Raw genomic sequence first — 13,486 nt, 5'->3', positions numbered from 1 at the left:
TGATCTTTTTGTCCTTCTTACCACAGCTGATTTTCTTCCCTGCTCTTCTTTGCTTTTTCTAACTTTTCAAAATAAGCATCATCTAAAAATTAGCCCTCCTGAACTAGTTCTCATTTCCATGATGATTGTATTTATGCAGTAGGTATTTATTTCGTTATTTTTTTTTCAACGTTTATTTATTTTTGGGACAGAGAGAGACAGAGCATGAACGGGGGAGGGGCAGAGAGAGAGGGAGACACAGAATCGGAAACAGGCTCCAGGCTCTGAGCCATCAGCCCAGAGCCTGACGCGGGGCTCGAACTCACGGACCGCGAGATCGTGACCTGGCTGAAGTCGGACACTTAACCGACTGCGCCACCCAGGCGCCCCTATTTCGTTATTTTTAAATGTTTATTTATTTATTTTGAGAGAGAGAGAGAGAACGAGCAGGGTGGAGGGGCAGAGAGAGAGAGGGAGAGAAAGAATCCCAAGCAGGTTCCGCACTGTCAGCAAAGAGCCCAAATCGCCTCGAGATCATGACCTGAGCTGAAATCAAGAGTTGGACATTCCAGGGCACCTGGTGGCTCAGTCAGTTAAGCGTCTGACTTTGGCTCAGGTCACGATCTCACGGTTCGTGGGTTTGAGCCCTGCGTGGGGCTCTGTGCTGACAGCTCAGAGCCTGGAGTCTGCTTCGGATTCTGCGTCTCCCTGTCTCTCTGCCTGCCCCGTCCCCCCCCCCCCCCCAGCTTGCGCTCTTACTGTCTCTCTCAAAAATAAACAAACATAAAAAAAGAGTTGGACACTCAACTGACTGAGCCACCCAGGTGCCCTATGCAGTAGATATTTATTAAACATCTTCCCTGTACCAGAAATTTCCTGTGATAGGAATAATCTTTTTATTTAATTTCTAAAAATTGCAGCTGTTGTGAGGGATAATTGACTGGAATATTCTTGACTAGAGTGGCCCATCCCAAATGAGGGAGGTAGATCTATGTTCCCAAGACAGTAGGAGACTGGGGGTGACAGTCTCAAGGTGGCCTCACGGGAAGATAACTGGGTGGCATTTTTAGGGTTTGGGGGGTCCTGCAAATGGGCAGTCCCCAAACCTGGCCCCGCCCTCAGACACCTTGGACTCCACCATTAGCTTTTATCTCCCTTATGATAAACATTGGCTTTTTTTCTTTTTCTCCGAATAAAAAACTCAAGAGTTGGGTGCCTTTTCTCCATGACAGAAAAAAACCTTTTTCATCTCTCGTTCCCCGTAGCAGAGGCAACCTAGACTAACTCGTTATTTGTCCAGTCTCTTTGGACAAATATAATCTTTATATCTTTACATAGGATTTTAGGGCCAAACACTAATCTAGGAGACTGGGAAAAGTGTTTCTTAAAATATAAGTTTAAAAACCTTTTCATTGAAAAGCTAATGCTATATATACATAGTATAAATTCAAGCAATACAAAAGGCTTATCACAAAAAGTGTCTCCTACCCCCAAACTTTTAATCCCTCCTCTTCGAGGAAGCCACTCTTAAGAAGTATATCCTGCTAGGAAAATCCCAGGCACATGTGTGTGTACGGAGAGATTCCATAGAAAATGTTCTGCACTTGGCTTTTTTTGCTTAACGGACAATTGTTTCTTACAGTAGCATTCATTTTACTGCTACATAGCATTCCACTGTGTATGGTATACGGTGGTTTCTGTACTCTTATTTTATTTAAAAAACATTTTTTTTTAACGTTTATTTATTTTTGAGACAGAGACAGAGCATGAACGGGGGAGGGTCAGAGAGAGAGGGAGACACAGAATCCGAAACAGGCTCCAGGCTCTGAGCTGTCAGCACAGAGCCCGATGCGGGGCTCAAACCCGTGGACTGCGAGATCATGACCTGAGCCGAAGTCGGACGCTTAACCGACTGAGCCACCCAGGCGCCCTGAGATTACTTTTTTTTCAAAAAAAGATTATTATTTTTTTTTAATTTTTTTTTTAACATTTATTTATTTTTGAGACAGGGAGAGACAGCATGAACGGGGGAGGGTCAGAGAGAGAGAGGGAGACACAGAATCTGAAACAGGCTCCAGGCTCTGAGCTGTCGGCACAGAGCCTGACGCGGGGCTCGAACTCATGGACTGCGAGATCATGACCTGAGCCGAAGTCAGATGCTTAACCAACTGAATGAGTCACCCAGACACCCCTAAAAAAAGATTATTTTATGGGGGTGGCAGCCCAAGCCTTATTTTTAGAAAGGCAGTCTCTGAGTCATGGCCTTCTGAATTGATGACTCATTTATAAGAAGTTCAAATGCAAAGATTCGATTTTGGCAGTCTACACTAGAATGAGTTAACCTAGAGCAACACAATGGGGGGGGGGTCTCCAGTTCATTAAAAGCAGATAGATACACACCATGTATGATCAATGTGCTTTTATTATATTTTTAAATAATTAAAATGTACATATTTTTAAAACCTTAAGTGCTCTCTTCGGCAGCACGTACACTAAAACGTTAAGACATCCCTATGGAAATGTGAGGTTTTGAGAGATCTGGTCTGCAAGCCCATGAGCTAAATGGCCTTCCAGTGGAACGTTCTCCATGCACTGGAGCACTGGGGCAGCCGCCCTGAGAGGCAGGAGGACAGAAAGAAGAGGAAGGGAAGAGTTGAAAAGAGAATGGAGAGCAGAGGACAGGTGCAGCTGGGCTTGGAAGAGGGACATCGGTCTCCAAACACATGGGGTGACAGAACCTCTCTTTGGCCAGAGTTTACTCATTTTCTCCTGAACTTTTTTTTTTTTTTAACTTTTTAAAATGTTTATTTTTGAGAGAGAGAGAGAGAGAGAGAGAGAGAGAGATGAGTGTGAACAGGGAGGGGCAAAAAGAGAGGGAGACACAGAATCTGAAACAGGCTCCAGGCTCTGAACCTAGCAGCACAGAGCCCGGCGTGGGGCTCGAACCCACGAACCGCGAGATCATGACCTGAGCGGAAAGTCAGACGCTCGACTGACCGAGCCATCCAGGCGAGCATGAGTGGGGTGGGAGAGGCAGACAGAGAGAGAAGGAGAGAGAGAAAATCCCAAGCAGCCTCTGCACTGTCAGCACAGAGCCTGATGCAGGGCTTGAGCTTCTGAACCGTGAGATCATGACCTGAGCCGAAATCAGGAGTCCGACGCTTAACTGACTGAGCCAGCCTGGCACCCCTGACTTTACCATTTTTAACAAGTGTCACGAATAGTTGTTTCTTTAGGGTTTTCAGACAGGGGCCCTCCAGGCAGAGGGTGGTAGTTTGGATGGCCGTTGGGGAGGTTCTGGAATTGGTTGTCCTGGTTTCCAGAAAGAACACGGTGGTTCCATCCTGTAAGGGCTGGGGGAACCATTGGCCCATTCTAAGCATGGAGTAGGGGGTGGGGGTAAGTGACAATGGTCTTTGGGACCCCTCTCCTCTTTGTCCCTCAGAAGCTGCTGACTGAACAAGTCAAAGGGTTCTACTTTCCACCTGTGCCGAGACCCTGTGCTCTCCAGGAAACAATCTCTCAGCTGTGAATAAAGACAGGCTGGTGTGGACGTCCCTCAATGCAGGCAGCTGCCTATAAACAGATTGCCCTCCGAATCCAGAGACCCCATGTTACCCCGACCTGTGGGAGCAAAGTCTGTGTAAAAATGCAGCCAACAAGAAGTCTCAGGTCCCATGAATTATAGACAGGTGGCTTGAGTACCAAGTAAAGAGTTAGATGCCTTTGGAGCGTCCTTTCAGATCAAAGATCCTGTAATCCTGAGGATTCAAAGGAGCATAGCTTACTTTCCAAACTTGGCCTGTCCTTCAGAGCGCGGTCCAAACGCCTCGTCTTCCTGTGAGGATCCCTGATCCATCCCACGTGGGAGAGACTCTTCTCCCCTCTGAAAGCTCATAACACTTTGTCCCTTTAAAGAAAAAAATAAAGCAGCTGCACCTTTCCTCAGTGGCACTAACCGCTTTCTTTGCGGAAGAACTCTTTTCTTCCCTGGTACAGGAGCTCCTGGAGGGGGGCACGAATCAGTCCAGACCTCCTAGCAGGAGATGAGGTCTTGCTTCGTTAAATGTTTGGCAAGTGGGCATATGAACAGGCAGCTCGGTGGAAATGAAAACCAGCAAATCATCACGTAGGAAAACAGTCTTGTGGAGCGCCTGGGTGGCTCAGTCGGTTGAGCGTCCGGCTTCGGCTCGGGTCATGATCTCGCGGTCCGTGAGTTCGAGCCCTGCGTTGGGCTCTGTGCTGACAGCTCAGAGCCTGGAGCCTGCTTCAGATTCTGTGTACCCCCTCTCTCTCTGCCCCTCCCCCACTCATGCTCTGTCTCTCTCTGTCTCAGAAATAAACACTAAAAAAAAAAATTGAAAAAGAAAAACAGCCTTGCTAGAAATTTAGTTACAACGAGTAAATTACTAAATGCAATTAAAAATTGTTTAGCCCAAACCCAGTGTTGGCCACCTTGTGGAGACACATGCTGTTATGCGCTGAATTGTGCCCCCTCTAAACTTCATATCGTGAATCCTAACCCCTGGTGCATCAGAACGTGACCTTTATTTGGAAGCAGGTTTGTTGCAGTTGTAATTAGAGAAGATGAGGTCATTAGGGTGGGCCCTAATTTAATATGACTGATGTCCTTATAAAAAAGGGGAAATTAGGGGGCGCCTGGGTGGCTCAGTCGGTTGAGCGTCCGACTTCGGCTCAGGTCACGATCTCGCGGTCCGTGAGTTCGAGCCCCGCGTCGGGCTCTGGGCTGATGGCTCAGAGCCTGGAGCCTGCTTCCGATTCTGTGTCTCCCTCTCTCTCTGCCCCTCCCCCGTTCATGCTCTGTCTCTCTCTGTCTCAAAAATAAATAAATGTTAAAAAAAAATTTAAAAAAAAAAGGGAAATTAGGACACAGACAAGCACACACGGGGAACGCCATGTGAAGGTGACAGCAGAGATCGTGGTGAAGCTTCTAGAAGTCAAGGAACAAGGAACACCAAAGATTTCCAGGAGAGGCTCCAGAAGCTAGAGCAAAGGCATGCAGCAGACTCTCCCATCACAGCCATCACAAGAAACCAACCCTTCCAACACTGGTCTCACAGTTTCAGTCTCCAGAACTGTGAGACAATGCATTTCTTTTTTTCTTTCGTTTTTTAATTTTGAGAAAGAGAAAGAGGGCGCGTGTGCACACGCGTGAGCAGGGGAGGAGCAGAGAGGGAGAGAGAGAATCCCAAGCAGGCTCTGCAGGGTCAGCACAGAGCCTGACGCGGGGCTCAATCCTACCAACCAAGAGATCATGACCTGAGCCGAAATCAAGAGCTTAGCCGACTGAGCCACCCAGGCGCCCGGAGACAATGCATTTGTGTTGTTTGTACCACCCACTTCGTGGTACTTTGTTTCAGCAGGCCCTGGCTGACCTACGCACATGCCTACTGGTATGTCACTCGTGGGAGCGGGGACCTGGCTGAGTTTTCTGGAGAACAACCCTGCAATACACAGCCAACTGTTCACCCTCTCAGACCCAGCGTTCGCTTCTGGAAATAACCCCAAAGTTTTCTTTGTTTGTCTGTTCAATTACTTTGTGGACTATTATCCAGCAATGTAGCATTGATACAAGCATGCAACAACCAGGATGAATCTCCAGGGAATTATGTGGAGCGAAAAAAGCCAATCCTAAAAGGCTATATACTGTTTGGTTCCATTTAGGTAACACTTCTGAAATGACAATATCATAGAAATGGAGAACAGATTAGTGGTGCCATGGGTTAGGGGTGAAGAGGGAGGGCGTGGGAAGAAGGTAGGTGTGATTATAAAAAGGCAGTGAGAGGGATCTTTGTGATCAGAGTGATTCATTATCTTAGCTGTGATGGATACTTGAACTTACACATGTGATAAATTTACATGGACTGAAACACACACACGTGTGCATGCGCACAAGAAGGCAAGTAAAATGGGAAATCTGAACTAAACTGGTGGATTGTATCAATGTCGGTATCCTGGTTATGATATTGTACTATAGCTTTGCGAGATGTTGCCATAGAGAGAAACTGGCTGAAGGGTACATGGAATTTTCTCCGTATTATTCCCTATAAGTACATGTGAATTTACAATGATCTCAAAAAGTTTAACTCAAAAAATTGCTTTGGGCAAGGAAATTCATAGCATCCCTACTGAGGATAGGGGAGCATTGAAATAGCTTAAAGTATCCACAACAGAAGTGAGCTAAATAAAACCCTAGGGGTTTAATTCTGAAGAAAGACAGACTCCTGAACTGAGTACATATAAAGCTGGATAAGCAGGAAGTGAAGCAGATGAGCATCATAGCATCGATGGCATCTGTGAGCCATTCCGTGGAGAGCACGGCTATACCTTGGCAGAGAAGAATTCGAAAGGATGGACACACTTCATCGGTTCAAATCCACTGGATTCTTCTCTTGTTTCTTTTCACCTCACTTCAGTTTCAAATAAAACCCTGAAGCCAAATGAAATCCTTCGCCATCCTCGGGCCGCTGGCTCCCCCTTCGGTCTCCAGCAGGTGGCAGGAGTGTCCCAAGGATGGGCCCCCACGGGCTCCGGTTCAGGCGGATGGGTCTGTAGCTCCGGACAGCAGGTGGGGCTCCCGCGCAGACAGCGCCAAGTTTCAGGAATCCGGGCATCGGAACTGCCCTCTCCCAAATCCAGGGCAAGAAGGCGGCTGTCCGGCCACGATAGGGTTAATGGTCTACATTCCAGAGCAAGGGAAAAGGAGGCTGGAGGGTCACAGACAGGGGGAGGGGGCGCAGAGGGCCGGCTTCTCACAACACCCACGGGCTCTGTTGGGAGAGATAGATCACCTCCAACAATGGCCACAGCTGTTTTCGTCTGCCCCGAAGGAAACTGACTTAGGAAGCAGGTATCAGAGAGGGCCCTTCCTGCAGGGGCTTCTGTCTGGCTTGTAAAACTGTCAGGGCAGCTGCATTCATGTGTCGAGTGATGGATGGTGGAAAGGAGGGACAGACGGCTTCAGATGGACACAGCGGCTTGCAAGTTAAGGCAGGTGGCAAAGGCCTCGCGGAGGCTCTGCAGGTGGGGCATACTGATTCATTGCCCAGTGAAAATACCAAGGGGACCCGGGCCACAGCCCTCTTCCCAGCCTCCTGGAACAATCCATCTGCAGTGAAAGCTTCCGCTGGTTCTCCTTTCTTTTCCTGCACCTCAGGTGTGAACCTTCCTCGCCAGTGCCTCTACCCCTCCCAGGCCCCTGGTTCTGCTCCAGGGCTAAGGTAGCAATTCCTTTTGATTTCTTTGTGGCTAGCTGGACCTGGGATGGCTTCATGGAATGCACCCCATAGCATGGCCCAATAAGGTTTTCCATATAGGACTCAAAGCTGTTTTTGAAAAATATAATCGTCTGAGAAACCAACCAACCAACCAAACAAAAAGATGATGCAGAAGAAAAAAAGGATGTCAGCACTGAAAATGCCGGCCTTGGTCTTTGCTACGAAAAGGGACTTTTGTGCTCTCCGTTCCTACCCACAGCCTGGCCAGGGAAATGACTGCCTTGGGCACATCAGTCCGCAAGCAGCAGTGAGTGTCTTGGCCAAGAAGTGCCTGTCACCACGCGCAGAATCCCCACGGTTTCCTCCTCGCGCTCCATCACCACTGTCCGTTGACTTACTCATCCTGGCCTTGGAACCAGAATCCCCGCCCCCTCGCCCAAGCAGATACTCTCCCCGCGGCCCTCCAGTTTTCTCTCTTGCCTTCCAGAGGGTGCCAATGGGGGCTTTCTTGATCAGCATAATCGATGCTCAGCCTCATGGAACCGGGACCAATAGGGTTTCTTAAAAAGTATCTTTCTGCCCCTGCCTGGGTCTGTGGGGGCCAAAGATATACCCCTTGGGCCACTTGTCAGTGGGGTAACAAACGAACTTGGCCTGAGAAAGGCACTTGGCTGGGCTTAGCCCTTGGAGGGCTCCGGGCTGTAGTTTTCTTTGTGAAGCTGGCCCAAAGCTTGTTTTGAGAAAGCCCGAGGGGCCCAAGGAGGTAAAGATTGTGAGCTGGAGCTCATCTTGATATCCGAAAACCACAGCCGCCTGCACGTGGGAGGTGCTGGAGGGCAGGCTCGCCTCACACGCCCCCCTCTCTCTAGGTCACCTGGGAGCACCGGCTCCCAGGGAGTTTGCTGTGCCTGAGAAGTCTTTGGGGAGGGCTTGCTCTGAGCACACCCGTTCCCTCCCCCTGGGCTGAGAGAAACGTGGGACCAGCCCTGCCCCAGCCTGTCCTCATTGGTTGGCACGAGGCAGAGGGGGCTTTAAAAAGGCAAACGTGTCCCAGGCTGGGGACCGGAGCCTGTGCTACTGGAAGGCTGGGTGCCCTCCTCTGGCTGGCACCATGCAGCTCTCTCTCGCCCTGTGTCTTGTCTGCCTGCTGGTGCACGCAGCCTTCCGTGTGGTGGAGGGCCAGGGCTGGCAGGCCTTCAAGAACGATGCCACGGAGATCATCCCTGAGCTGGGCGAGTACCCTGAGCCTCCGCCAGAGCTGGAGAACAAGACCATGAACCGAGCGGAGAACGGAGGGAGACCCCCTCACCATCCCTTTGAGACCAAAGGTATGGGGTAGAGGAGGGCATGTTTAGCACAAGGGGCCTGGGAGGGTTCTCTCTGGGAGGTTTTGAAGACTGGGATAGACAGTACCCCCTGCTGCCGGCGCTCCAGGAGGGACAGTCTTGCCTGGAGGCAGGGGAGGACAGCATGCCTAACGTAGTAGCCTTGGCATTGAGGTGCAGAGGCCCGGGGCTGGCAGGGGGCTGGCCGCGGGAACGTGGGGCAGGAAGGAGGCTGAGGTGGCGAGAGCCCAATTCTGGGACAGGCTCAGAGCCTCAGAACGGAGACAGTTTCAAAGAGTCCCCTCCGGAGATCACAGGAGATAGGTCCCCCAGCTGGCACCTCGGGAGAGGGGACAAGGCAAGGGAGCCTCACAGCTGTGAGCACCTGCCGGATGCAGATCCTTTACACAGGCCATACCTGAACCTTACCCCGGGGATCCACAGCGTGGGAGCCCCATGAGGTGACCTCTCAGCTGGCAAGTAAAGAAATGAGATCTCCAGACGCTAAGTAACTTGGTAGTGAGAAGAGCTCAGGTTTGACCCCAGTTTGATCCCATTCCAAGACAGCCCTGGAGGGGGATCGTGTGGGGGGGGGGTGGGGAACTGAGAGCCAGAGAAAACCCCCACAGAGCCGTGAGAAAGGGACATTCCCCCTGCCCCCGGTCTGCCCAGCCAGCTGGCACTTGAAGGAATGCAAGCTGCAGGGACAGTCTTAGCTTCGGACCTGGGCGGCAGCTGGGGCCAGGCCCTGGAGGAGACGTGGCATCCTCTGTGCAGGGAGTGGACACAGGTGCCCCCATCTTCTGCCCCCAGACCAGGCCTTGCCTCGTTCCTAGGGAGGGAACCTGACCCCAGTGACAAGGCAATAGCCCCATTGGAGGGCACATCTGGGTTCCTGGTCAGGTCTGCGCAGAGAAGCCCGGGGAGGGCGGGGGTGACAGCTGGCTCTGCAGCTGGCAGGAATGGCTGGGGGCGGGGGCCGGAATGACACTTCAGAGGGAGGGCCTCACTGCCCTCCGGTCGCTGGGCGGGCTGGTGAGGAATCCACTGCCCAGGCCCCTCTCGACCCATCCCTCCTTGCCCCACAATTGTGAAGGCTGGGGAACCCCACAGGAGGCCTGGGGCCTCAAGTCTTCACAAGAGGAGGGCGGCAGCACATCACCCCCTTCCCCCCCACCGCCGGGCAAGATCGATTAAGCTCAAGCAACTGCTTCATGCCGCTGTTTGGGTCCCAAGTACAAACCATCCACTTCCCCGGGCTCCTATAAGAGGCCACAGGCCCCGAGGAGGCTGTGAGCTCAAAACAAAGTCACCCTCTGCAGAGGAAGTGCCTGACCCAGGGGCACTATTCTTGGAAAGTCCAAAACACCTCCTTCCCTGGGCAAACAGGCCACCCCCACATGCTACCCCTGCAGCCCGGGAACAGTGGCGAGAATGCCAAACCAGTGCAGAAACCAGGTCAGCCACAGGAGGAAGGCGGACCCCACATCTCCCCTGCCATGCTTGTTCTGCAGGGCCTGGGGAGTGGAGCCTTCTCTGCTTCTCTCTGGTTTTGGTCGTGGGCTATTTTTCATCCCTTGTGTCACATGGAAACTGTCCCCATGAGACCCTCGGGTGGTGGTCAGGCTGCCATCTGTCTAAGCCCACAGTAGGAGAGTTGATCAAGGTGCCTTCAGGGCACGAAGCCAGGCCACAGAGCCCAGTCCCCCCCCCCCCCCCAACCCAGGAACAAGCCTGTGTCACCCTCGGAGATCCATCTAAATGGCACAAAACAAGAGATGTCCCCGGCAGAGTGCTTGGTACACAGCAGGTGCTTAATAAATGTTTGTGGCAGGCGAACCTGTAGGTTTTCAGTCAGAGCTCTGTCCCCTGGGGCAGGAAGTAACTGCAGTAAAAGGCAGCCCTTTGCCCCCACCCCCAGCCCAGCCTCCCACCTGGGCGCTCAGACACATAGCTTCTGCCTTTGTGGGACCCCAGAGGTGCTGGGGCCCCAGGGAACTGGGGTGAGGAGACCCAACTCTGCCTTTTGGGCAAGTGTTATTCCCTCTCCAGGCCTCCGTGTCCTCAGCGATGATGAGAGGGTTGGACAAGCTGCCTTTGGCTCTCTTCGCGTCTAATGACTTCTCCTCCCCACCTCCCCTTCCATCCCTGTCCTTGGCGGCAGTTGCCCTGATTTATTACCTCCAATTAACCCCTACTCCTTTCTCTATCCCCTCACCATCCCTCCCAAGTGGCTGGAAAAAGAATTTAGGAGAAGCCAAGACCATGTAAAGGGTGTGGCTAATACCTACTCTGCCTCGACCAGGCCCTCCGTGGCACAGATGTGACTTCCATCTGGAGAAAAGGGCCCCCTTGGAGAAGAAGAATAACACACAGCCACGGCCAACGCTTCCAGCTCTTACTGTGTGCTCACAGTGTCCCCTGCATTATATACGCAACTAACTCCTTAGGACAACCCGTTTTTCTGATAAGGAGCACAGAGAGGCTAAGTGACTTGCCCAAGATCACACAGTGATGGGGCTGGTATTCGAACGGCAACAGACGCTTGGCTCCAAAGTTTTAGGGGGAAAGGGTGGGCCAGCGTTCTTTCCACCAGTCGCCACCCCCTCCCTCCCAGTAATAGATGCCCATCTGGAGAGCCCGCAGGTTTGGAAAAGACCTGGGCTGGGGGCTGGGGGCTGGGGGGGTTGGTGGCGCGGAGGGAGCCCGGCTGGCCTCACAAGCCGTCTCTCCCGCAGACGTGTCCGAGTACAGCTGCCGCGAGCTGCACTTCACCCGCTACGTGACGGACGGGCCCTGCCGCAGCGCCAAGCCGGTCACCGAGCTGGTGTGCTCCGGCCAGTGCGGCCCGGCGCGCCTGCTGCCCAACGCCATCGGCCGCGGCAAGTGGTGGCGCCCGAGCGGACCTGACTTCCGCTGCATCCCCGACCGCTACCGCGCGCAGCGGGTGCAGCTGCTCTGCCCCGGTGACGCGGCGCCGCGCGCGCGCAAAGTGCGCCTGGTGGCCTCGTGCAAGTGCAAGCGCCTCACCCGCTTCCACAATCAGTCCGAGCTCAAGGACTTCGGGCCCGAGGCCGCGCGGCCGCAGAAGGGCCGAAAGCCGCGCCCCCGCGCCCGGGGCGCCAAAGCCAACCAGGCCGAGCTGGAGAACGCCTATTAGAGGCCGCCCGCCGCGCCGCGCCTCCCCCCACAACCCGCGCCCCGGCCCAGGCGCCCGGGTTTCTGCCCTCGGCGCGCGGTTTGATTGTTTGTATCTCATTGTAAATGCCTGCAACCCAGGGCAGGGGGCTGAGACCTTCTGGGCTTCGGCAGGAGGTAGCCAGGCCCTGCGGATCCCGGGCGCCAGCAGAGCCCCCACTCCCTCGTCTCCGAGGGGGTCCCGCAGGGCAGGGGAGGGCGCTGAGAGTCACAGACACTGAGCCACGCAGCCCCGCCTACAGGGGCCGCCCACCTTTGCTGGTCCCACTTCCGAGGAGGCAGAAAAGCAAGCATTTCACCGCCCAGGGGTTCTAAGGGAGCAGTGGGGGAGGAGGAAAGTCCCGGGACTGGTTAAGAAAGTGCGATAAGATTCCCTCTCCACTTCTCTGCCCCTCAAAAAGCCTTTAGTGCCTTGTTGTGCCAAGAACACAGGACCGGGGTCCGTAGATCTGGTTTCTAGTCCGGACTCTGCCGCTAACGTGCTGGATGACCTTGGACCACACTCTTCTCTTTCTTGTCCTCAATTTCCTATTCGGAAAATGGAGGTGGGGGTGGGATTTGTATCTCGAGGAGTCTACGGTCACCTGATTCCAAGGCCTTGCGTGTCTTTTGAATGGGCAAAGGAGAGAGAGAGAGGTTGGGTTGAAATGCTGCCATGGTCACGTCCAGAATTCAGAGTTGTGATGCCCGGATCTGACAGCCAAAGATGAAAAACAAGTGTGGCCGTGGGGGTGGGGTGCGGGGTTGGCGTCTTTTTTAGGGCTGACAAACTCCTGGAAGAAGCTGTGTTCTCTCCCGGCCTGGCCCTCCCCGGATGTTTGCCTGTCTTCACCCCTCCATCCCAAAGGATGCAGAAACAATGCCATTGATTGGGGTCGAGAAGGAGAAGGTCCCGGGACACTGGACTTGCAGGCCCAAGGGAGCAGCCACCACCCATGCAAAGACCAGCAAATCCCTCTGCAGACATCCTCCTGCCTACCACTCACAGACACAATTCTGTCTAGAACCTAGCTTCTTAGTGCTGTTACCTGTGATGTCATATCTTACACTGAAATAATATTACTTGGGGAAAAAAATTACAAGTGCTGTACATATGCCGAGAAACCACAAAGCCTGATAGATGTCATCCAAAAATCTTTTTGAAAGTCATTTCCAGACACCTCTTACTTTCTGTGTAGTTTCTAATTGTGTAACACACACACACACACACACACACACACACCCCAAACCAGAAGCACATGCCGTGTGAAATCCTGCCAGGCTGGTCCTTTCCACAATCCTTCCGTGTGGGATTTGTCCACAAGAATAAAGTCGTGGTTTTTACAAAGAGTTAAGTTACATATTTATTTTCTCACTTAAGTTATTTATGCAAAAGTTTTTCTTGTAGAGAAATGACAACGTTAATATTGCTTTATGAAATACCAGTCTGTTCTTTCCAGAGGCATTGTTAATAAAGACAATGAATCATTTCCGAGAGGATGTGGTCTCATGTTCGTCAACCACACACAGCCATTCCTGTCAAAGTTGACATCCTTTTCTTCGGCGCTCGGACTGCAACCTTGGAGGCACCTTTGCCTGGGCTGTGGTGGCCCTTGTGGCAATTATGTCCTCCCTTTGAAAAGTCATGTTTGTCCCTTCCTTTCCAAACCTAAACCGTTCCCCGTAGCCATTGTAATAACTTCAGCCTGGTCTCCCTGAAGCAGCCTGCCCTCCACACTGTCATCCAGAAACACTGTTCTCATTGTT

The 13,486-nt window shown here is 52.5% G+C and overlaps 1 protein-coding gene across 1 annotated transcript; it reads left to right on the top strand.

The window, feature by feature from the left end:
• The first annotated feature begins 4,855 nt into the window (after window positions 1–4,855).
• SOST (sclerostin) lies at window positions 4,856–13,212 on the top strand. Its single transcript, XM_027048934.2, has 2 exons — window positions 4,856–8,545; window positions 11,281–13,212. The coding sequence occupies exons 1-2, from the start codon at window positions 8,329–8,331 to the stop codon at window positions 11,700–11,702; spliced, it is 639 nt and encodes a 212-aa protein (XP_026904735.1). The 5' UTR covers window positions 4,856–8,328; the 3' UTR covers window positions 11,703–13,212.
• The last annotated feature ends 274 nt before the right edge of the window (window positions 13,213–13,486 follow it).

Source organism: Acinonyx jubatus, chromosome E1 (assembly GCF_027475565.1).
Source record: "Acinonyx jubatus isolate Ajub_Pintada_27869175 chromosome E1, VMU_Ajub_asm_v1.0, whole genome shotgun sequence".
Taxonomy (NCBI): domain Eukaryota; kingdom Metazoa; phylum Chordata; class Mammalia; order Carnivora; family Felidae; genus Acinonyx; species Acinonyx jubatus.
This window is presented reverse-complemented; position numbering and strand designations above follow the sequence as displayed.

What these genes read in the sequence shown, in the direction of transcription:
- SOST (XM_027048934.2), top strand. Translation starts at nt 8,329, where the DNA reads ATGCAGCTCTCTCTCGCCCTGTGTCTTGTCTGCCTGCTGGTGCACGCA. An exon ending in CCATCCCTTTGAGACCAAAG is followed by an intron (nt 8,546 to 11,280) that starts GTATGGGGTAGA and finishes TCTCTCCCGCAG; the next exon opens with ACGTGTCCGAGTACAGCTGC.